Source organism: Urocitellus parryii, chromosome 15 (assembly GCF_045843805.1).
Source record: "Urocitellus parryii isolate mUroPar1 chromosome 15, mUroPar1.hap1, whole genome shotgun sequence".
Taxonomy (NCBI): domain Eukaryota; kingdom Metazoa; phylum Chordata; class Mammalia; order Rodentia; family Sciuridae; genus Urocitellus; species Urocitellus parryii.
Window position 1 is genome coordinate 9,211,650 of NC_135545.1, and position 24,247 is coordinate 9,235,896.

Sequence of the window (24,247 nt, forward strand, 5' to 3'; positions counted from 1 at the left end):
CTTTCTGGTGCTGTATACTATTCCACGGGGCTTCTGTCGGCTGCTGACTGGCGCCTGGGCTGTTTCAGGACTGTGCTGCTATAGTCGAGCTGCCATGAAGACTCCCGCAGGTGCCTCTTGGTGGACACACGGGCCTCTCTCTCTTGGGTAGGTTCCCAGGAACGGAGTCGCTGAGGCTCAGGGTGCATGGTGCAGTCCCCAGGGCTCAGGCCAGCTTCCTGCCCACGCTCACTCAGGGGTCTTCCGTGCCTCCCCCTCGGGTCTCTGTGTCCTCTGTGTCTCCTTTGGCCCCCATGTCGTCCTCAGCTCCCCGGTGACCCCGTGGGCTTTGGCTGTGCCATGACAGGAGGGGCTGCTCCCCTCACCAGACTCCTCCTCCCTAGGGCCCCGCCGCCCCCCATGGCTCCCCTGGCCTTGGTGGGGGTCGCGCTGCTCCTGGGGGCTCCCCCATGCTCAGGGGCAGCCACCCCGACCCCCTCCCTGCCGCCTCCCCTGGCCAATGACAGCGACCCCAGCCCTGGGGGCTGCCAGGGCTCCAACCGCTGCCAGCCGGGGGTGCTGCTGCCCGTGTGGGAGCCAGACGACCCCTCGCTGGGCGACAAGGCCGCTCGGGCGGTGGTCTACTTCGTGGCCATGGTCTACATGTTCCTGGGTGTGTCCATCATCGCTGACCGCTTTATGGCGTCCATCGAGGTCATCACATCCAAGGAGAAGGAGATCACCATCACCAAGGCCAACGGGGAGACCAGCGTGGGCACCGTGCGCATCTGGAACGAGACGGTGTCCAACCTGACGCTCATGGCCCTGGGCTCCTCGGCGCCCGAGATCCTGCTGTCCGTCATCGAGGTCTGTGGCCACAACTTCCAGGCCGGCGAGCTGGGCCCGGGCACCATCGTGGGCAGCGCAGCCTTCAACATGTTCGTGGTCATCGCCGTGTGCGTCTACGTCATCCCTGCCGGGGAGTGCCGCAGGATCAAGCACCTGCGGGTCTTCTTCGTCACCGCCTCCTGGAGCATCTTCGCCTACGTCTGGCTCTACCTCATCCTCGCTGTCTTTTCCCCGGGTGTGGTCCAGGTAAGCAAGGACACCCCCTGGTGCTCATGTGGGGCAGAGCCGGAGGGGTGACTCTTGGCCTGGCGGGTTGACTTGTGCATTTGAAAAAGTGCGTGTGCGTGCTCGCTCAGAGCGGGCGCCGGGTACAGTTGTGCATACACCGTACATACACTGCACAAGGAGCTCAAGCCCAAGAGGGGAGACCGGGCTGGAGTCCTCCGCAGCTGCCAAGCTGAGTCTGCAGAGGCACCGGCACCGCAATGGGAGCACTGCACCCACCAGAGGGTTCCTTTCAGTCTTCACAAGGGCGCTGTGAGCGACAGCCCCTGTGGTCTGTGTGGTGCGCCCAGGTCTGTCCGCCACTTCACCCTGACTCCGCGTAATTTATTCCTGCCGCTGCAATAAGACGTCCTACGTTTGCATAATTCATGCCGCACTTGGTTGCGTCGCCAGCCCCTTGTTTTCTGACAGCGCTAATTGGTTTGGGTGACTTGCCGCGATTTACAGGATGTACCCGGGGCCTGCGCAGAGGCCGGCCTCTTCTGCTAGCCCAGCGCCCTGCTTGCCTGCAGCCCTCATTTGCATAATTCATTCATTATTCATAATTGGTTTCTGATGTCGAGATAATTTATGCGGCTTCAGTGTCGTGTGTACCCGTCCAGTGCACCCTAGATACTAGCCCGTCGCCCCTTGGCATGATTCGTTCCTACGATGACCCGTTCGGCCTGGGCTGCATAACGGACACCTGCGTTCCGTGGCCATTTGCCTCACATTTGTGTCGTAATCTGCACCCCCCCCTGCGGTCTCCCTGACAACATTTGCTTAACGCACCTCCCACAGCTCCCTGGCTGCCACTCCATTTGCATAATTTATTTATGGCCTGGCCTGATTCGCTCACGTATATGCATAATTTATCCGAGGTGGCCCAGGCTCCTTCACAGTTGTGGGTGATTGTTCCCGCCTGTCACACTTCGCCAGTTAATAGTTTCTTCCAGGAAGCATCTAAAGCTAGCGGTGTAAAAATGCTTTATGGGATGCGTGTCAGGCAACACGAGGACCCAGAAACTCCAGCGAACCCCATAGAATCACCTGTCAGTCACTCACCTGTGGGGCGGGCCCTGGAGGCGGGGCTTCCTTCCCGGGAAAACAGACTCCGCAGCTGCAAGTGGCTTAGTTGGGCTGCGGGAGAGGGTCGCGAGGCTTCTGTGCACAGAGTGGGCCGGCTTCTGTAAACAGTCAGAATGGGGTGGGGCCCTGGATCTTCTGAGAGGTCCCCTGCCAGGCTCATTTGTAAGGGCCTCTGGGCCCTCGCATGGGAACCACCCTCCATCTTTATCTTCAATAAGAAAGGCAGCATTTGAGTTGGGCATTTTTTAATTTAATTTTTAATTAATTAAAAAGGAGGCACTTAACCACCAAGCTACTTCTTTTAAATTATTTTTGAGACAGGATCCTGCTAAATTGCAGTCTGTGATCCTTCTACCTCAGCCTCCTGCATAACTGTGATTACAGACCTCTGTGCTGGGTAGCAACCCAGGCCTCATCATGCTAGGCAAGTGCTCTACCACTGAGCTACCCCCAAGCCTTTTTTATTTTTTATTTTGAGACAGGCTGTCACTAAGTTGCTTAGAGCCTTGCTAAATTGCCAAGGCTGGTCTCAAACCTGTGATCCTCCTGCTTCAGCCTCCTGAGTCCCTGGGATTACAGACATGTGCCACCACACGGGGCAAACTGGCAAGCCCCAGCTGGTGTTTTCGGAATGTGCCTGGGCTGCGGCCAGCTGGGCCCAAGATAACCAGACTAGAGGCGATGGTGACAGTGTGACTGCCCTTCCTGAGCATCTCCACGTGCTGGGAACTGGTCGTGCCAAGTGCTGCTCATGCATGTGCTCATTCCATCTTGGAATGTCCCCATTTTACTGACAGAGAGGCTGGGCCACCCTCCTCCTTAGATCCCAGCTCTCAGCTCAGTCATCCTTGTCTGTAGTGGAAACTCATCTGAGGCGGCTTCGGGATGGTGGTCCAGCCGTAGGCATCTCCTGGAGTCAGGGTCCTGCCCTGAGGGCTGCGAGCTCCCCAGGAGGAGGCCTGCAAGGGCGAGTTGCTCGTGGAGCAGGCCCAGAGGGAACGCGCTGAGCAGGGAGCAGGCCCCAAGGGTGGGCAGGGTTTGGAGCAGTGGAGCCAGCCCTGGTGGAGGGCGAGAGGGACAGGAGGAGACTACTCTGCCCCTTCACAGGGGCTGGAACCAACCACAGGGTGGGGATGTGTGTGTCTCTTGGTGGTGGCTGAGAATGTGTAGGTTTCTGGCTCCTGAGCAGCCAGGCATGATCACCAGTGGGTAAAAGGGGATGGAAGGATTGATGGGTGGATGGATGGTGGATGGGTGGATGGATTGATGGATGGGTGGGTGGATGGTGGGTGGGTGGATGGTGGATGGGTAGATGGGTGGGTGGATGGGTAGATGGGTGGGTGAGTGGATGGATGGATGGTGGATAGGTGAATGGATGGATGGTGGATGGGTGGGTAGATTGATGGATGGGTGGGTAGATGGATGGTGGATGGATGGATAGTGGGTGGGTGGGTGGGTGGATGGATGGTGGGTGGTTGAGTAGGTAGGTGGATGGATGGCTGAGTGGGTAGATGAATGGCTGGGTGGGTAGATGGATGGGTGGGTGGTGGATGGGTGGATGGATGGGTGGATTGATGGGTGGCTGGGTGGATGGGAGAGGAGGGGCGGAGAGGTGGGGCGCACAGCGACGTGAGCTGTAGCTTAGAGACACACGGGCTCCCGCGCAGTGCGTCCCCCTGCCGGCACGGAGGTCGCGCGTCCTGACACCCGGCTTCCCGCAGGTGTGGGAGGCACTGCTGACCCTGATCTTCTTCCCGGTGTGCGTGGTGTTCGCCTGGATGGCCGACAAGCGGCTGCTGTTCTACAAGTACGTTTACAAGCGCTACCGCACTGACCCGCGCAGCGGCATCATCATTGGCGCTGAGGGCGACCCGCCCAAGAGCATCGAGCTGGACGGCACGTTTGTGGGCAGCGAGGCACCAGGCGAGCTGGGCGGCCTGGGCCCGGGCCCTGCCGAGGCCCGCGAGCTGGACGCCAGCCGCCGCGAGGTCATCCAGATCCTCAAGGACCTCAAACAGAAGCACCCAGACAAGGACCTGGAGCAGCTGGTGGGCATCGCCAACTACTACGCGCTACTGCACCAGCAGAAGAGCCGCGCCTTCTACCGCATCCAGGCCACGCGGCTGATGACCGGCGCGGGCAATGTGCTGCGGCGACACGCGGCCGACGCCTCACGCAGAGCCACCCCTGCTGATGGCCCTGGAGAGGATGAGGATGACGGTGCCAGCCGCATCTTCTTCGAGCCCAGCCTGTACCACTGCCTGGAGAACTGCGGCTCCGTGCTGCTGTCGGTCACCTGCCAGGGTGGCGAGGGCAACAGCACCTTCTACGTGGACTACCGCACGGAGGACGGCTCAGCCAAGGCGGGCTCCGACTACGAGTACAGGTGGGTCCCCGGCCAGGCCGCCACCCCCTGCTGCTGCGCAGCCTGCCGCTGGGCCTCAGGACCCATCCCTTGCTATGGGTGACCTGTGGTGTTGGTTCATTTTTTTTTTTTTAATTTTTTTGGTACCAGGGACTGAACCCAGGGGCACATAACCACTGAGCCATGTCCTTTATTTTTTAGAGACTGGGTCTTGCTATGTTGCTCAGGGTCTTGCTAAGGTTCTGAGGCTGTCTTTGCAATCCTCCTGTCTGAGACTCCTGAGCTGCTGGGAGTGTAGGCATGTGCCACCATGGCCAGCTCATTTACTCTTTTTTTTTTTTTTTAATTTTGGGACAGTCCCCAGGTTGCCCAGGCTGGCCTGGGACTTGCAGTCCTGTCTCAACCTCCCAAGTTGCTGGGGTTACAGGCATGTGCCGTGGGGTCCGGCTCTCACCCACTGGTCCTTGAGAACATTCCTTGTGTCAGACACTGGGCCAGGCATGTGGCATACAGCACTGGGCCACACAGCTGGCTGCGGGCAGACTGCCCCTCTGCTGTTCCTTGTCCACCTGTGGGCTCTGGGCCTGACACCTGCTGTGCTCCTTGTTACAGTGCTGATGAATGTTCTGTCGCTCAGAGGAACCAACCCTCCCTGATGCTTGGAGTAACTGATTTGCGAGTGGGGTGTCCCCCTGTGCCAGCCGCTGTTCTGGATGCCATGCTGAAGGCAGTGCCCAGCGACGGCGGCCATGCCCGGCTGCCACTCCAACACACAGAGTTGTGTGAGGCTCTTGCTGTAGGCCTTGACCTTTGAACCATGGCAACTCTGTCACCTGCTCAGTCTCCTATGGGGAGACCTCCTCCCATATTCTAGTAATAAGTCACATTTATAGGGAGCCTACTGTGTGCCAGACCTGTTCCAGGCATTTATACAGAACAGTGTGCAGGGCAAGGCTCCCACCACCTGCACCTCCTGTGTGGGGGCCTGGCTGTTTGAATTTCTGTAGTTTCACTGTCTGTCTTGTATCTAGGAGGGTAAGTGCCTGTGCACACGCAGAGCAGCCATCGCGTGCCTGATTGGAAGACAGAGCCCTGTCCTCTCACGGGTCCCCTGTGTCGTTCACTGCTTCCTGTGTCAGAACTGTGTGATTTCAGCTGTTGTGGCTTTGGTGTCTGTTTCATGACTTGGCTCATCTAGTCCCCCCGGCCCCGCCATGTACAGTGACCCTCAGCTGGTCTGCGGCAGAGGCAATCCTCGGTGCACCTGTCACGGTGCGTGAACGTGGTGGGGAATCTCTCACCCCAGCCCCCCTCCCACGGTCGTAACTCATCCACAGCCTTCAGTCTTATCACAGCCTGGTGTTCAGCTGTCCCCACAGTCTGACAGGATTACCCTTTAGTGGGCACTTGCCATGTGCCAGGCACCGCCCCAGGCTTTCAGCTGCATGGTAGCTTGGAGGGACAGGCTCGGGCTTCGCGCTGCCCCTATTCTGCAGCTGTCTGGTGTGGCGTTCACGCAGCTCTATTTTAACCCTGTGGCTCCAGCACAGGTAGAGCGAGCAGCCCACGGCGCCTGCCTGAATGCAGGTGCTCACTGAGCACCTACTGTGTACCAATGGGCACACCACTGTAAACAGGACGGCAGAGTTCTTGCTCTCCAGTTGCAAAAATGATGTCCGTGACCCCACACGTCAGAAGGTGCCGTGTAGTAAATGTCCCCTGTACGGTGACTAGGGGGAGCAGAGGGAGATGGCTGGCGCGTCCCATCCTTGGTCTCCACAGTCAGTGCCTCGGTCCCTCTCCTTAGCCCTCTTCCTGTGGGCCTGGGAGAGCCCCTCATCCAAGAGTTCCTGCTGAGCACCTGCTGTGTGCTTAGTGCATTTGTGGGGACCCCACATCAGACAATAAACGACAGCACTGAGGTCCCAGCTCGTTCGCGGCGGCAGATCCTTCCTGTGTCTGGTTCCCGCAGCTGTGACCTCTCGAGACTCAGGGCTTCGCGAAGGGCTTTGTTGGTCCAAGTCGAGCCTTTGCCAGGTGTCTACTCTGCCACTGGTGGTGACCATCACAGTGAAAAAACCCAGGACGCCCCATCCAGGTGGAGCCCGGACGCTCCTGGGAGACCCTGGGAGGCCAGCACTGCTGACGTAAAGTGCCAGGAGCCAAAAGAGCCAGTCGGCAGGGCGCACAGGGGCTGCACCTGTCCGTCACGGTGCTGGGGCCTCCCTGGGCTGCACTCACCGGCCCCTCTGCCCTCCTCTCCCTGATGCTGGGTTCTCTTCTCGACCGGTTTCTAGGTCCAACACTGGGCCTCAGCAGGACCTTTAGCCACCCAGTCCCCTCTGGCTGTCACTTCCCACCTTCACGGCGCTATGGACACTTGTAGGTCTTGCCTTCTGCTCAGCCAGCCAGGGTCCCACGTCCACCCACTTCCCTCCCCCAGCCCCTGCCTGAGCAGGCCGACTCCTCATGGGCCTTGGTTCCAACATCCGTGGCAGGGGATCCCTTTGCCGCCTGTGACCTCCTCCTCCAGCCTCCCCACTGTGCCCTAGTTGGGGAAACTGCATTCACTGCGATGGGACTTGCTTTGGTCTCTCCCTCCACTCTTCCCCTGCTGTCCACACCCGGGTCTGCACTGCCCCCCAGGTAAAGCCTGAGTCTTGGTGGAAGGAAGTGAGTCCAGGTGTTCCTTGCAGGAAGCAGAGGCCACTTTCTCACCTGCAAAGGACTTTACCTCCAACATGTTGGAAGTAAGAGAGCAAAGGGTTGAGGATGTGGCTCAGTGACAGAGTACATGTAGAGTGCTCGAGGCCTGGGTTCCATCTCCAGCACTGCACAGAGTTAAGTTCCTTGGGCAAAGCTCTGCCTCCGTTTGGGGAAATAGGGCTCCTGAATTCAGTTGTTGAAGTTGTACACTGTGCAAGGACACTGTATCTGAGGATGCTGTATTCGTGGCGGACATTGTAGATGTGTATGTCTACTTGAACAATTTCCTGAGTCATGGAAATAAGTGTCAACAAAAAGAGAGCCTTTTTCTAATTTTCACACAGGTACCACATGGGGAAGGGGTGGCCCTGTGGGCCTCAATTTCTCCAAATGAAACCTGATCTCTGAAACCCCCAAATAACATGACTATTCTAACAGATTTAAGGCTCTATAATCCTAACACACTAAATGTCCAAAGTTCTGAGACTCTAGGATTCTAACATTTTGGCATTCTAAACCACACCCCAACTGTCTGGTTTGACAGCTCTGGGGTTTTTGCCTTCCTGGATTCTGTGACCAGTGGTGGGATAGGATTCCTTTACATCTAGCTTTCTGTGATTCTGATACCGGGCTTCTGTGTTATTTTTCTTCTTTTTACCGCTGAGCCACATCCCCAGCCCTTTTTATTTTTATTTGAGACAGGGTCTCACTAAAATTGCTTAGGGCCTCACTAAGTGGCTGAGGCTGGCCTTGAACTCATGATCCTTCTGCTGCAGCCTCCTGGGTCACTGGGATCACAGGTGTGCACCACCACACCAGCCTTGAAATAATGATGTGGCACTCCACGAGAGCGAGCTGCAGACCCTTTAACCCTGAATCCTACAGCCTCAGAATAAGGCAGAACAGGAGGTGTGGCTGCTGGTAGAGTGCTCGCCTGGGCTCGATCCCCAGCGCTGAGAGAGATGAACAACGCACACGTTCTCCTGCATGAGCACGTCCTGATGATCACACTCGGGAAACTTAACTGCTGAATGGACGTGGTCCAGCCTCCAGCCCATGACTGTGTTTACCAGCGTCCCCATGTCATCCCACGGCTGTGTTCTTCCATTTTCCCACTCCGTCCATAACCACTGTGGCATTCGGCCGTCACGTTTGGTTGGTCTCCTCCAGTCTGGATGAGCTTCTGTGACTTTTGTGTCCCTGGCCCTTCTGAAGATGATTGGCAGTTGCTAGAACAGCCCTTGGTTGAGTCTGTCTCACGTCTGCTCACGGTTAGACTCAGCTGCGCATCTCTGGCCGAAGTGCATGGAAAGGTGCCGTGTCCTCCCTGGTACACTGTCTCAGGAGGCACATGTCACCTGCTTGTCCTTCACTGGGGTTCTCCAGTTTAACTGTTTGGCAAAGCTGATGCTAAATTCGCCACATTCTGCTATTTGAATTTCTAACATTCTGGGGATTTAGAGTCCTAAGATTCAAGCATTAATTAATATGCATCTGTCACTTGCTAACTTCTGCGAGTGCTTCCACGGGGCCTGCAGGGGCCTCCCTGAGGTTAACTCTGTCCTCTGCACAAGGCTAGCAATTAGACCCTGTGATTAGCTCCATTTTATAGATAAGAAAACTGAGGCTGAGGGCTGCAGATCAGCGGCTGTGACCATCACACAGCGGGCGGCTGGCAGCAGGTCAGCCCACCTAGCATGGAGCCACCATGGACAGCGAAGCCTGCTGCTTCCACAGCAGGAATCCCCTTGTCCCTCCACCCCAGGTCTTGCCACCTGCTTCTGCACCCCTGTCTCTTTGCCAGGACCTTGAGGTCCCTTGGTCCTTCCCACAGAACTGAGCTTCTCTTGAAGAACTGGAGCCCAGAGGTCCTTTATCACAAAGGTGGTGATGCAACAAGACCCCTCACCAGGCTCACAGCGCCTTCCAGTGTGACACGGAGCCCCTAGTGGCAGGCTGGAAGGGACTCCGGGGAAGTGACAGGTTTTGAGTCATGTCAATGTCTGCAGTTCTACCAGGAGGAGCCCACTCCTCAGGCTATCACTGCCTGCCCACCGCCAGAACCCAGGCCAGCTCCCGTCCCTCCCCAGTCAGAAGACTCCCATGGCTCTGCCTCACTCAAACCTGGCGTCCTCACCGAGGCCCCACGAATCCATCCCGTCAGCCCCTCGCTGTTTCTTGAAACCCAGCTCAGCTCCCGCCTCAGGACACGCGGCCCACCTGCTCGCCTTCCCAGGAGTCCTGCCCTGAATCCCCCGCAGCTCCCCCATCGCCTCCAGCTCTGCTCACAGGGGCTTCTCAGAAGCCCCCCCCCAGGACACCTCCCTTTCCCCTCTGGATACTCACCCTCTGTTCAGCGGCACCCTGTCCCCGGGGGCTCACTCTCCAGGCTGCCCTGACGCAGCTGGGCCAGGCAGGGTGTCTGATCTGCTTTAGCTGCTCTTGCCCACGCTGAGACCAGGGCCTGGCACACAGCAGGTGCTCAGTTAGTGTGTGGTGAGTAAAAGAACAAGCGTGTAATTGCCACTGAGTGTGTACTTGTCGCTGCGGTGCAACTCTCCTGTGGGGCTGGGAGCCCCGTGAGGACAGGACTTGGTCATGGCTGTGTCCCTTGTGCCACTCAGCACAGGGCACAGCAGCTTGGGGAGTATCTGTGGGACAAATTGATGAAGCTGAGTTAAGGAATGTAGACTTTCTCTTGGGGACATGTGAAAACACAATAAGATTTTGTTTTGTTTCTGTCAGAGGAGTGACAAGGCGGTCCCACGGTCCCTAAATCCCTGCTTCTCAGAGTGTGGCCCCAGTACCAAACCATTCACACCCTCTGAAGCTCCTGAGAGATTCAGAACCCAGAAGCCCAGGCAGGAGCTTCTGAACCAGAATTACAGTTTAGGAGACCAGGGTATCCACAGGCACCCCGAGGTTCAGGAAGCAGCTGGAGAGCACCCCCTCTCTCAGCTCTGGGATTTCCCATGTTGCCCACAGCTTGCCCAGAACACCTCCTTCTGGGTTAGGTCGTCTCCCCAGAAGCCTGCCCTGATCTGTCCCTCAAGACCTCCAGGTGGGAGAGACGCACTCGGTCTTGCTCCCCTGCTCCGCCGCCCCTCCTGCAGGAAGCCCACCCCGAACCCCCCTACAACACGCTGTTGACCAAGCTCTTCCCTCTCGCCCCTCCCGGCCGCAGCGAGGGCACGCTGGTGTTCAAGCCAGGCGAGACGCAGAAGGAGCTGCGCATCGGCATCATCGACGACGACATCTTCGAGGAGGACGAACACTTCTTCGTGCGGCTGCTGAACCTGCGCGTGGGCGACGCGCAGGGCATGTTCGAGCCTGACGGTGGGGGGCGGCCCAAGGGGCGACTAGTGTCGCCGCTGCTGGCCACCGTCACCATCCTGGACGACGACCACGCGGGCATCTTCTCCTTCCAGGACCGCCTGCTGCACGTGAGCGAGTGCATGGGCACCGTGGACGTGCGCGTCGTGCGCAGCTCTGGCGCGCGTGGCACTGTGCGCCTCCCCTACCGCACAGTGGACGGCACGGCGCGTGGCGGCGGCGTGCACTATGAGGACGCCTGCGGCGAACTTGAGTTCGGCGACGATGAGACTATGTGAGTGCGTTGGTCCGTGGCAGGTACCCCAGGTGGATGGGGAAATGGCGGGAGAAATGGACTTGGCTGGGGGGAAGGGCATGGCTGTGGAGGCAGGGCGGGGCCTGGGTGGGCGGGGCCTGGGAGATGGACTTGGGGGGAAAGGGCGGGCCTGGTTGTGGGGGCAGGAGGGGACCTTGGGCTTGGGCAGGACCTCGGGAGGGGTGGGGCTGCAGAGATGAGGTGGGATCTCGGGCCGTGATGAGATGAAGGACAGGGTTTGGCCCAGAGAACTGTCTAGGGTCCAGCGACAACAGGGACCAGGGGTGGTAGAGTGACAAGGGTGGACAGGTGAGGAGAAACTGGAGAGCCGGAGAGGGTGTGGCGAAGGTGGTGGTAGCTGGAGGAGACGCAGTGTGGCCATCCAGGGGATGAAGGCAGGGCCCTGTGGAGCCGGGTCGCTGTCGGTGGAGACGGAGCGGGGGGCTGAAGAGGATGTGAGGTCCCCGTGGGAACTAGAGGAAATAGTTGCGGGCTGCGGAAAAAGGTGGCCCCAAGGGACGGCAGGGGCCTGGGGAGGCGGGGCTCGCGGGCGTGAGCAGCAACCTGGAGAAGTGAGAGGCCTACGGGCAGGAGTGGGGGCCCTGGAGGAAGGGCCGGGTCTGGGAGGCGGCTGGGGGCGGAGACGCATGGGCCGCGGGTGGAAGCAGGACACGCATTGATGCAGAGCCCTGTAGACAGACAGACAGACCCAAGCTAGAGAGCAACGGCTGCCTGGTCGTGCCCAGGCCCCCTGGCCGCGCCCCCTCACATTGAGGCCCGAGTCTCTCCTGAGGTCCTGCCGCCTTACCTCCCCCACCCGCCTGCCTGCCGGGAGCAGCCGCACCTCCCGCTCCTTTGCCCGCGCGTCCGCCCCCGCACACCCGGCTGTCTCCCTCCTGCACGCCGCCCACGCGCCTCCCGCCCGTGGAGCCCCCACCGAGCCTCTCCCTCCTCCTCCCGGCCTCCGTGCCTCCGCGTCGGACCGCGCTTGTCTCTCATCTCTCCCTTTGCATCTCTGCATCTCGGGCTTCCCAGGAGCGCTTGCCCTCTCTGGGTCTCTGGGCTTAGTTAATCCCTGGCTCTGTGGGGAGTATCTGGTTCCCTGTCTCTGACACAGACTCTCCATACCTCTTCGCTGTCTCTGGCTCGTTTCTGTCTTGCTGGGAACTTGGGTTGGGGGTTTCTGGGAGCCTCGTTTCAGCCCCATCTCACATCCCAGAGGGAAAGGAAATGGGGGGAGTTGTTTCTGCTGTTTTGGTCCTTCCTGAAGTCTAACCTGCTTTCCTCCTCTATGGGCCCTTTCCTCCCCCACAGGCTTCCCCAGGCTGGGACACCCTGTGTCCCCCACCCCCGCCCAAGTTTCCAGCTGTGGCTTCAAGAAACAGAGAACAGGAGGCTAATTAGCGTTTAGGGAAACACATGCTTCCTCTGATGGGCAGGCGCTAATTAGAAGCACTTTGAAGTAGCCAGGCTGGAGGGGAGGCCCAGGCAGGATCAACAGAGCGGGAGGCAGGAAGAGACGGAGGCAGACAGAGGAGACCCTGAGGAGGAAACAGGGAGGACAGTTTCAATGACAGTCAGTCATTGTGTGTCAGTGGATCATAGTGTGTCTGTGAGAGTGCGTGATGGAGATGTGTGTGTGTCACCATGTCAACATGTCACCATGTCAGTGATTGTCACGGGTGACAACGTGTCAAGAGTGAGGATGTTTTCCTGGGAGATCCGTGTTTCAGCACCACGGACAGCACCTGGCCCACTCCCAAGGTCCCAGGGTTGCCATTTCTTCTGACCCATAGGAAAATTTAAATCTCCCCAAACCAGGAAGGTGGACCCTGGCGTGTGTCCCCTGTGACTGTAACCCCAGCAACTTGAGAGGCTGAGGAAGGAGGATCCCAGGTTCGAGGCCAGCATGGGTTACATAACAAGAGCCTTTCTCAGGGCTGGGGAGTAGCCCTGTGGTGGGGCACCCCCAGGTTCATCCCCAGCACCCCACACAAGCAGATGCAAGAGAAGGGAAGATGGCAGGGGGGGGGGAGCCGACAGGATTGGAGCAGGAAGGGGGTGGAGACCAGAATGCAGAGACACGGCACAGAGAAGGGGACCTCGGGAGCCTCGGTGGTACCACAGCGAGGCCTCAGGTTGGCGCTGTCACCCGGCCGCGGGGGTGTCCTGCTAACTAACAGGCAGCTGGCCTGTGGATCTCGCCACACATCGGGAATGGCAGGGGGTGCTGGCGGGGCGTGGGCGGTGTGACTGGCTGTGCTTCCTCTCTGGGGACGACGGGGGCTGGGTGTTTGTGTTGCTGGGTGCTGGGCCAGGCCTTGTGGGGCTACAGGTTCCACAGCTGAGAGAGTTGTAATGGCCGAGCTGCAGAATTCTGGGATTGTGGGTCCTTGTGATTGTGGGGGGAAGAGGTGAGTTGTGTACCCTGAAGGGAACGGTAACGTCTGGCTGTCCCCAGCCTCACCTGGTTCCCATGGGAGCAGAGGCAGAGACAACCGAGTAGCCCTTGGGTGACCCTCGGGGGGTGGCCAGGAGGGGAGCAGGAAGCTGAGGCTGGTCTGCACGGAGGGACTGAGTTAGCAGGGTGTCCACGGAGGACGTGCCCGTGCAGGTGCCAGGTGCAGCAGAGACCGAGGCAGGTCACCTGGTGGAGCTTCCATTTCAAAGCAAGGAGACAGACGGCAAGCAAACAAAATCAGTGTGTCGCAGGGTGTGTTAGGAAGTGACGTGGAGACCAGGGCAGAGCTCTGTGAGGGCCCGGGGCCCTGGGCAGGGACAGCGAGGGGTGTCAGCACTGGGGTGGTGGGAGGGGGCTTCATGGAGGGGGTGAAGTCTGAGCGGAACGCTGCAGGGAGGAGGCGTGACCTGGGAAGCACTTTCTGTCTGGGGAGCCAGGAGCGGCCTGCCGAGGGGAGGTGGAGTGGGCCGGCCAGAGAGGAGGCGGCCGGCTCCACGGAGTCGAGTGGACATTCGAGACTTTGGTTTCATTCTGAATGAGTTGGGGGCCAGGCACACGTTTGAGCAGAGGAGGGACCCCATCTGACCAGGTGTTTGCTGGGATCCCTGTGGCTGTGTTGAGCACTTGGTCTGTGGGTGGTGGCACCAAGGCACAGGCTTTTGTAGGAGGGGAGCGCAGCGTCCAGGTGGGCATCGATGGCGGCTGGGCAGCAGTGGAGGAGATGGCCACCCAAGCCTCGGGGAGGGGCTGGGACTCAAGGTTTTGAGGGAGAAAAGTTCAAGTTGGTCTCCTCGGCAACTCTATTGTCTGAGATTGTCTGCTTGGTTTCCCCCTCGGTGCCTGGGTGTGACTCCAGCAAATGGGCACAACAGCAAGTCCCCTCCTGGGCGTGTGAGGGCTAAAGGAGGCCATGGCCTGGGATGCAGGAGCTGCCCGGGCGGGCTGGGAGGAGGCTGCGGGGCCTGGGAGGGCTTGACGCTGGTGTCCCGCCTCGTGCTGCCAGGAAGACCCTGCAGGTGAAGATCGTGGACGACGAAGAGTACGAGAAGAAGGACAACTTCTTCATCGAGCTGGGCCAGCCCCAGTGGCTTAAGCGAGGGATTTCAGGTGAGAGGGACGCGCGGGCTGTGGGAGAAGCAGGGTCCAGGGCTGGGGGGTCCTTGGGCTCATCTGCGGGCGCCCTTCAGCTGTGAACCCAAGCTCTGCGGGGACGTGGTCTCACTGTCTCCCTGTCTCTGTCTCTCCCCAGCTCTGCTACTCAACCAAGGTGAGTCGGGCACCCCGGGCCTGAGCGGGGAGGGGCCGCTGGGGGGCCTGCGGGAGGGGTGGGGACCCAAGGTGGGGTCCGAGGAGGCTGCAGGTGAGCTGGGGTTGGACTGGGGCCAGGGCTGGGGCCACACACTGGGCCCCCCTCAGCTGGGGTCAGCGTGGGGGTGTGGAGGTCAGATTTGTATTCGTGGTCAGGTTGGGGAGAAGCATAGAACCCGATCCGGCCCTGCTGGGGGAGGGGGAGTCAGGTTTGGGATGGCCAGGACCGGGTGGAGTGGAGACCTGAGAGCAGTGTCCAGCTGGGTCAAGGTGAGAGGCCAGCCAGAGGCGGCCTCCAGGGCCTGTGTTGGGATTAGATTAGAGCTGGGTCCAAGCTGCAGCCCAAGTCCCATGTGAGTCCTCAAGGTTGAGGGGTTGGGGTTAGACACGGGTCAGCGTCACAGACGGGCTGAGAACTGGGCTAGGGTCAGTGGCCTGGAGATAGCAGTAGTCGCCTTGGAGTGAGGACCAGAGTTGGGCCTGTGGGTAGACGGCAGAGTGGGTAACAGGAGCCTCTGTAAGGGAACGCTCATCCCAGAACTCGACCCCACGTCACTGTGTCTTGCCCAGGCAGTTTTGTGAGTGTGCCTGGTTGATGGGTGGCCATCTCCTTCCATCCTGTGCCTTTGCCACACTGGGGCCCTCTGCTTCCTGCTGGATGACAGGGCAGGAGAGTTTGGAGGCCCAACTGGGAGGTTTTCAAGGGCCAATTGTCCATTCCTTATGCCCTCATCCTATTGGCTGCCCTGCGGTCACATGACTATACCTAGCTGCAAGGAAGGCTGGGAAATGTAGTTCAGCTCTTTCCTCAGTGGAGAACTGTCTCTGCCAGGTGGTCACATTCTTTATTAGTGGTTTGGGGTCACGTGTGGTGCTGGAGTTAGGTCAGGGGTTGGATTTGGGATTTTGCTGGGGGGTACCAATGGGCTAGGTGATGGGCAATGTTGGAGTTGGGATGGGGTTAGGGAGAGGGTTGGGTTGAGGTCAGATCTGGGGTTGTGGGTTGGGGTTTAAAGTCAGGGTTGTGACAAAAGACTCACATATGGGGCCACAGTTTGAATCAGACTTGCAGGTGGGGACCAGAGCTGGGGTTGGCTTGGTGTGGGCTTGTGGTAAAGGGCCTCAGACCCAGGGCTTAGGGTGAGTTTGGACCCAAGATTTTACCAAAATCAGGCATCTTCCTGTTTCCTCCCACCTAAGACACTCTCTAGGGTGTCCCCAGAGCCTGGCTGTAGAGACCAGGCTGCCTCCCCAGGGGTGGTGATGACGGCGATGTTGGTGATGATAGGAAAGGAAATGCCACTTATTGAGTAGCTTTTGCACGTCAGGCACTGTGCAAGCCCTACACATGAATTAAATCGCTTAATTCTCACAACCATCCTATCAGGTAGGTGTTCATATCTATTTTACAGATATGAAAACTGAGGCACAGAGAGGCAGAGGCACTGCCCAAGCTCACACAGCCTCCATGCTATGAACCCCAGAGCCTAGCAGCTGAACCTCATGGGTTTTAACACCAAGGGAATCCATGGAGGGAACTGGGAGGGATCACCAAAGAGGCTTCCTAGAGAGCAGAGAGCTTTTCTCTACTGAAGGGAACAGGTAGTCAAAGCATCGAAGGCCACTTAGGCAGGCCTCCTGGGAGTCTTATCCCAGTCCCTCATGCTGCAGGGGATGGGGACAGGAAGCTGACAGCCGAGGAGGAGGAGGCCCGGAGGATTGCGGAGATGGGCAAGCCAGTGCTGGGGGAGAACTGCCGGCTGGAGGTCATCATCGAGGAGTCCTACGACTTCAAGGTGACTTGCTGGGGCCTCACCGTCCAGGAGTCTGGCCGGGGTCACTTCCTTGGGGAAGGTCCAGAGAGGGAGGAGCCACAGCCGTGCTCCAGGGCAGTGTCAGCACCATGGACAGCACCCCGCTTGTTAGTCCAACTGGGCTGTGGGGGGCCGCGGAGGACAGGACTGGGAGCATGGGGGAGTCGCCAGTCCCTCTGCCCCCCACAGAGCCACCCGGTGCTCCTGGGCAGTGATGGCTGTCCCGCCTTCTCGTCCCCAGAACACAGTGGATAAACTCATCAAGAAGACAAACCTGGCCTTGGTGATTGGGACCCACTCCTGGAGGGAGCAGTTTTTGGAGGCCGTCACAGTGAGCGCAGGTAAGTGGAGAGGAAGGGAGGAAGGGGGTGCAGAGACGGAGTGGGGGAGAAACAGCAGATGGAGAGAGGGACAGGGACAGAGGGACATGACAGGAATTGGCCCCAGAGAGGCAGACAGAGAGAAAATCAGAGAGGTCCAGAGAGACAGAACAGAAACAGGAGAAACAGACACAGATGCTCACCGGAAACCAGAGAAGGCGGGAGACGGAAGCGTGAGACAGAGGGCCCTGGAGTCCCAGGGGGAGACACAAACAGGACAGAGGTGGAGAAGGCTGTGGCAGAGGCTGGCTGGTCAGGGTTTGGCTTTGGGCCCAGGGGACTCATGGCGGCCTGCGCTTTCTCCTGGTGGTGAGCATCAGGCAGCCGGGTGGTAGGGACAGGGGAAATGGTGTGGCCCCCCAGACAGAGCCTGGGCTCCCCGTTGCTATGGAGACAGTCACTAGGCTCCCATCTCTCCCACCTGCACCTGCCCACCCTCGTCAAGCCGCACATGGACCCGCAGCGCCCCCGTGTGGCCGTAGACAGAACGGCATGTGGGTCCACAGAGAGGCGCTGGGGCTGGCCCTCTGCCATGCAGATGCGGAGGATCTCGCAGCTGGAGGAGGATCTCGCAGCTGGAGGAGGATCTGGCCTGAGTCCCACAGGGTGTCCAGACAGGGGCCAGGGCCAGAGCTCAGGGCTCTGTCCTTTACACAGCTTCAGGTTTCCTTCAGGGAGACCCCAGCTGGTGGGGCCTGAAGCAGAGGAGCCAGGCTTTGGGAAGGGGAAGTCCCCGACCCAGGCCTAGAGACGCCGCAGGCTGCAGACCTGCGGGACCATGGCCTCTCCCTCTGGAGTAGGCTTCTTTCAACACGTTTCCGAGGGTCCTCTGGGACATTGCTGGGGACACAGAAGGGGCCATGACAGCCCTGGCCCTGTCCTCATGGAACTCACAGTCCAGTGAAGGAGACGGACGTGAGACACGGGGGAGCCCTGCCCCAGAGGTCGGAGAAGCCCTCCCAGAGGAGGAGGTACCAGGCTGTGTTCAGATGGGAGAGAGCCCGCAGCGCAGCTCCCCAGGCAAGGCACAGCCTCGTGCAGAGGCCTAGACGTGGCCGGCGATGGCGGGTGGAGAGAGGGACCTGGTGCCGGGCATAAGGCAGATAGGGGATGCAGCTAGAGGCGGTCGAGTCTGGGTTGGAGGGCACTAGGGAGCCATGGCAGATTTTGGAACAGGGCAGGGAAAAGCCCAAAGTGAGGCAGCACCCTGTCCCAGAGCGTGGCCCCCTGCTCTGGCCTCAGCTGTCTCCCTGTGGTTTGGTTACAGATAAATTCAGCAGCAAACAGAAAACTCAACCACAGGTGGTGTAAGGCCACTGAAGATTACTTTTCTCATGAAAAAACCTGTAGCAGGCAATGAATCGGTGTAGCAGCTCAGTGGCGTTGCTGAACATCTGGCTCCTTTGCTTTCCTTCCCTTTTTCAGATTTTCCTTGTGGTTGTAAAATGGCTGCTGTGCCACCAGATGTCTAGTTCCTATTCCAAGCAGAAAGAGAGAGGAAGCAGGAAGGGGCAGGGAGTCTGAGTTTCCATTTTACTTGAGGTTGCAGCAAAACTTCACTCCCTGAGACAGTGTGCAGGAAGACCGCACAGACCACTCAGTTAAGCTCTTACAAATTCAAGCTTTGGTTTCTTTGATAGGCCAAGCAGCTGAGTAGACAGGACAGTAGAGAAGGGACCTGGGACCCCAGCACGGTCAGCTTCTCCCTGCCCCCCTCAGCAGGCGTCTCTGCTCACTAGCACTTTGACATCTTGGAAACAGATGTAGAGAGCCCGCAGCCTGAACCTGGGAGGAGCTCTGTCACAGCTGACCCAGCTCCCGCTTGGCTGGTGCGCTCTGAGTGTCCACTCCGGGCTTGTGATAGTGTTTGTGTCTTCCAGGTGTCCCTCCTGGGATGCACAGGCACGTCACCGAATGCTTCTCGCTTTAGGATGAGGTCACCCAGACATTTCCTTTGTGCTCTTACATCACGCAAGTCACTGCAGGCCACAAGCAGTTCAAATTAGGTCACGCTAGGTGACATACTATAAAAGCTAAAAATACAGCCACGCACAGCGCTCACATCAGAAACGCTTTCTAGAAACCCTGTTCATGTCTCACTGCCAGGCAAGGCAAGATGGCAACTGTTGCAAGGGATTCTGGGAAAGCATGTCTTTACATGGCTAGCTGCAAGGAATTCTGGGAAACAGAATATTTTTGTCTGAGGTCATGGTTTTTGCTAGCCTCAGGGGATTCTGGGAAGGTGACTAATTTTAGCTGGTGTGTGTCTCTTCTGCTGCAGGAGATTCTGGGAAAGTGAGTACTGTAGCTGAGAATGTGGCCACTTAGCTGCAGTGATTCTGAGGAGTGGATATTTTTAGCTAGAGATAGGGCCACCCTAGAGCAGGGGTCCTGGGAAGCTGGGTATTTGGGGCAGGGTCCATGTGGGATCCTGAGAAGTGAACGTTTTTGCCCAGGCTCATGTGCTCTCTGAGGGCAAGGGATTCTGGGAAAGTAGCTTTTCAGCTGTTGACCTGGCCGCCCTGGCCGCGGGGCCCAGGGAAGCAGTGAGTTTGGTGAGGCTCACTGTGTGGAGGGGCGAGGCCGAGGGAGGCGAGTGTGCCCAGCGGGGTCTGTGCTCACAGGGGACGAGGAGGAGGAAGAGGACGGGTCCCGGGAGGAGCGGCTGCCCTCCTGCTTCGACTACGTCATGCACTTCCTGACGGTGTTCTGGAAGGTGCTCTTCGCCTGCGTGCCCCCCACCGAGTACTGCCACGGCTGGGCCTGCTTCGGCGTCTGCATCCTGGTCATCGGCGTGCTCACCGCGCTCATCGGCGACCTGGCCTCGCACTTTGGCTGCACTGTGGGCCTCAAGGACTCTGTCAATGCCGTGGTCTTCGTGGCCCTGGGCACCTCCATCCCTGGTAACTCCCGAGCGAGCCCCTGGGGCAGGGCCACCCAGAGGGGCCCTGCAGAGATGAGGAGGGGTCCCTCAGAGCCCACCCTCAGTCCCTGAGAAACGGATTCGGGAATGATGGCAGCCAGGCAGGGTCCCTGGTGATGTGGGAAAGGCGTCCTCCCCAAAGCAAGCCGGCAGGACGTCAGGAGTGGCGTGGATTCCACAGAAAGGAGGCGGAGCTGGGGGCTGAGGGGTCCCTGGTCTCCACAGAGGCTCCCTGGAAGCAGTTCAGTGGCTCCACAGGGGGAGGACACTAGTGTCCCCTCCCTCAGGGAGCCAGGCAGAAGGTGGCCCGGGAGCTGTGGGCCTGAAGGCAACCAGCCGGCCCCGGGTGGATCAGAGCAGAGGAGCAGAGGGCAGGAGGGGCCAGGGCCAGAGACCAGGGTGGACCTCACCCACTTGGGGATGCGTCCCCACAGGAGCCACATCTCCTTCCCCTAAGGAAGGTCCCTCAGAAACAAGGTGACAAGACTGAAACTCTCCTGAGAGCAGGAACACCGGGGGCAGGGGCCTCACGCCTTTGTCGTCCATGTCCCTGAAGGCCCAGCGAGTGACCAGCGGGTGCCAGAGAGAGCAGGCAGTGGCTCTCCTAGGAAGCAGGCCCTGGAGCCCTTGAGCCAGGCAGCCCCAGAGAAAGGGGCCCGGAGCCCTAGAAACCAGGCATGCCCATGCACACCAGGCAGCAGTTCCACAGGAAGATGCAGGGATTCCCACAGAGTATGGAGCCCACTCAGTGCAGCCTAGTCCCATAGAAGCAGACAACAAATTTGATAGGAAGTATGCAGTGGAGCCCACTCAATAAAGACAAGTCTCATAGAAGCAGGTAGTCCCACGGGAATAGGCAGTGAGTATCAAGAGTATACAGTGGAGCCAATTGAATGCAGATGAGTCCAAGAGAGAAAGGGAATGGACATTACATAAAGTATGCATTGACTCCCACTAAATGTATACAATCCCAGAGAGGTATGCAGTGGAGGCCACTGAAGGCAGACAAGTCCCAAAAATAGAAGTAGTGAACCTCGAGGAGTGGAGGTAGTGGGACCCGTGAGTCCCCACAAGCAGGGCGTGTCTGCCAGTGCTCATCATCCCCACAAAGAAAAGGCAGCGAGTGCCATGCAAGTATGCAGTGGTGCCCACTGAATGCAGACAGGCCACATAGACGGCTCTGTCTCCAAGTGCAGGTGACCCACAGAAACCGCAGCAGGAGGCCCACTTCCAGTGGAGTCTCTGCCTCCTCTCGTGGACTCTGCCGGTCTCTGGGCCCCCGTCTTCCATGGGGCTCATTCAGTGGGCTCCATGAGCAGCTGTCCTGGGGACTCGCTGCCTCCTTTTATGGTAAAGGATGATGGCAGCGGGCCCCCTGCCCCCCCCCCCCCAGGGGCCTCACTGCTCTTCCTACGAGGCTGAGGCTCGAGGCGGGCTCCATGCCAGCCTTGTTTTAAATCCAGGAGACAGGAGGGACCCAGGACCTCACAACCGCCTTGCCAGCGGGCTGTGGGGAGCATGCGCAGCCTGCCCAGCCCGCTTTCCCTGGGACCAGCAGCGTCTGGTTCAGCGGAGTCGCTGCAGCCTTCAGACTCCTGCCTCCCTCTCGGTTTGTCTGCACTTAGTAGGCTCCGCGGCCTGCTAGGTAAGAGATTCATGGCCTCTTTCTGTGGGACTTGCGGAGCACACTGAATGTAGCAAGTCATATGGGAGGCGCTGTGTCCCTGAGGCTGGCAGCGGTGCCTAATGAGTGCAGACAGGCCCCACGGAGCCGGCAGTGAGTCGGATGGAAGGTGCGCAGGGCACCCACTGATGGGAGGCCAGGGAAGGCAGCCCGCGGCCCTGCGAGACAGGAAGAGGAGCCCACTGAATGCAAACAGTGCCCAGGGAATGACCAGGGGTTCCATTCAAAGTAAGAGGGAAGCCGGTCACCGCACCCTGCAATCCCAGCCCCTTGGGATGCTGAGGCCGGAGGATCTCAAGTTCAAGGGCAGCCTCAGCAAGTTAGGGAGACCCCGTCTCAAGATGTAAAATAACTCGGGCTGGGATGTGGCTGGGGTCCGGGCCGGGGTTCAGTCCCCAGGGCAGCTGGATAAGTGAGGGCAGGCAGGGGCGCCCTGGCAAGGCGACTGTGCCCTGGGGAGCGAGCCTCCAGGGACTTCGCCTCCGGGTCCTGGTCTGCTTCCAGCTGCGCCCGCCGAGGGCCCAGGGTAGGGGGGTCTGCTGGAAAGCAGGCGGCGGGGGGCGGCGTGCTGGGCCCCTCCGACCGCGGTCTCTGCCCCGCAGACACCTTCGCCAGCAAGGTGGCGGCGCTGCAGGACCAGTGTGCGGACGCGTCCATCGGCAACGTGACGGGCTCCAACGCCGTGAACGTCTTCCTGGGCCTGGGCGTGGCCTGGTCGGTGGCCGCCGTGTACTGGGCGGTGCAGGGCCGCCCCTTCGAGGTGCGCACGGGCACGCTGGCCTTCTCCGTCACGCTCTTCACCGTTTTCGCCTTCGTGGGCATCGCCGTGCTGCTCTACCGGCGCCGGCCGCACATCGGCGGCGAGCTGGGCGGCCCGCGCGGACCCAAGCTCGCCACCACCGCGCTCTTCCTGGGCCTCTGGTTCCTCTACATCCTCTTCGCCAGCCTCGAGGCTTACTGCCACATCCGGGGTTTCTAGGGCCCTGCCTCCGCGGGACTCGGCTGCACCTGCTCTCGGACCCTCGGTCTCGTTCTCCAGACTCAGCTTGAACGCTGGGACTCAGCTCCTTCCTCCGCCAAGACAGGGCCGCCGCCTCCTGGGTTTCAGCTTCCCTTTTCCTGGGATCCCATTGCCCCCTGTCCTTTGTCCCCAGTGACTCAGGCCCCCCACCCCCCGAGTTCCCCTGCCTCCTCTGAGGAAAACCTCTGTTGTTACCCTAACTCCAGCCCACCCTGGTTGCTTACATCCCCGGGGAAACGTCCACCTCGAGGCCCCTCCCATAGAACCACCCCAGCGACCATTCCTCCAGAGAGCCCAGCGTCTCTTCCTCCCAGACGCCCAGCCTAACTGTCCCATAGTCTCCCTTCCCCCAACGACACCCCCCTTCAGTGCCCAGAACTTGCCCTTCCCGGGAAGCCTTGGCGGTGCGGGTCCATCCCAGGAGGCCAGAGCGCAGCCCTTCCCCAGCCCTCAGGGAGCCCAGTCGGCCCAAGGGGGCAGGTGGGTGGGTGTGCTAGGGGGTTCCTCCCCGGGGCTGCGGGAGGACACTGACCCCGAGCCGGGGAGGGAGGGAGAAGCCTGGTTTCCTCCCAAGGCTCCGGCTGGAGGAGGCACGACTCAACCCGCAACTTCTCACATTCCAGCGCCCTACTTGCCCTCCACTACCTCTGGGAGCCCAGCCACGCCTTGGAGGGAGGGGCCTGTGTGTGTATATAGTGTGTTTGGGGGAGGGGGGACTCGGGAGGGTGCATGTCTTGGGAAAGGGGTGACAGGCTTTCTGTTTCAGAGGGCAGCAGACTCCCTCAGCCTTGAGATCCGGCTTTGGGAAGGAGACTGGGGGTCAAAGGGATTCCAGCCCATCTCCCCTGACAATCTAGAAGGTTCATTTTGCCCTCAGTGCCAGCCAATTTGGGCAGGACCCTCGAAGAGGACCGAGGGTCCCAGAGGACCAATGCTACAAGCCAGCAAATGCTGCCACATCTCTGCCTGTTGGGGGGCGGGGTTGGTGTGGGTGGGAGGGTGGGGCCCAGGGTCAGGGTGGGCATTTTTAACTTTGGAGGTCACCCATCTGTTGGTAGCCTCCTGCATTTTCTTACTGTCCCTGTTTCCGGCCTAAAGGGCATACCTGGGATATGGGGAGTGTGGCCACTCCTTACGCCCCTAGGATGACCCTGCCACCCCATAACCTCGTGCTCCCCACGAGTTCTTCGCCTTCTGTCGTCCGGTTGTGCTGGTCTCCACACCCAGACTCACCCACCCCTCCTCGCCCTCAGCTCATCAGCACCCCTCACCGTTCTCTGTGATTCCGTAAAAGTTGCCATAAAATTTTGAAATTCTGCCTGAAAACGTCTTGCGGTGGGACGTTGGGATTCCAGAGGAGGGGGGGGATGAGGTGTTTGAGATGTGGGCAATTCTGATGGAGACCAGGTAATCTGGGCTTTTAGGGTCCCAGTCCTCTGGGGGAGACACGCGTCTACCCGCCGGCAGGAGGGCGGCTTCCATGGCCACGCCCCGTCCAACAACCCTCGCCTCATTAGCCACGCCCTGTTCCTCAGCCCCAAACTCTTCAGCCCTGGGATCGGTAGGGAGAGGGACCCCGGCTTGAGCCGAGGGCCGGGTGGGGGCTTCCTGATTAAAGCAGCTCTCAGCGACCTGGGGTCAGGAGGGTGCGCGCGGGCAGAGGCTCCGCGGGTGCAAAGGTGTGCAGAGCTTCGGGTGGTGGCTCCTCCGGAGACCTGCACGTTCGGGACAGTAGGAAATAAACCGGATGGGCGGGCCCGTGAAGAGGACCCGTCC

At 59.6% G+C, this 24,247-nt stretch overlaps 1 protein-coding gene across 2 annotated transcripts; it reads left to right on the forward strand.

The window, feature by feature from the left end:
- Positions 1-399: 399 nt before the first annotated feature.
- Slc8a2 (solute carrier family 8 member A2) lies at positions 400-23,426 on the forward strand. Of its 2 annotated transcripts, XM_026410434.2 has the most exons (9): positions 400-1,074; positions 3,903-4,567; positions 10,437-10,859; positions 14,345-14,448; positions 14,591-14,608; positions 16,321-16,445; positions 16,705-16,804; positions 19,468-19,746; positions 22,053-23,426. In XM_026410434.2, exons 1-9 carry the CDS (start codon positions 400-402, stop codon positions 22,427-22,429), a joined length of 2,766 nt encoding a protein of 921 aa, XP_026266219.1. In that variant the 3' UTR covers positions 22,430-23,426. The 2 variants fall into 2 exon arrangements, with proteins under 2 accessions (XP_026266219.1, XP_026266220.1); XM_026410435.2 differs by lacking the exon at positions 14,591-14,608.
- Positions 23,427-24,247: the final 821 nt, after the last annotated feature.

Excerpts from the sequence above, each read along its gene's own strand:
- Slc8a2 (XM_026410434.2), top strand. The coding sequence starts at position 400 with ATGGCTCCCCTGGCCTTGGTGGGGGTCGCGCTGCTCCTGGGGGCTCCC. Across the intron at positions 16,805-19,467 it reads GGCCGTCACAGTGAGCGCAG|GGGACGAGGAGGAGGAAGAG; the intron begins GTAAGTGGAGAG and ends CTGTGCTCACAG. Across the intron at positions 19,747-22,052 it reads CCTGGGCACCTCCATCCCTG|ACACCTTCGCCAGCAAGGTG; the intron begins GTAACTCCCGAG and ends TCTGCCCCGCAG.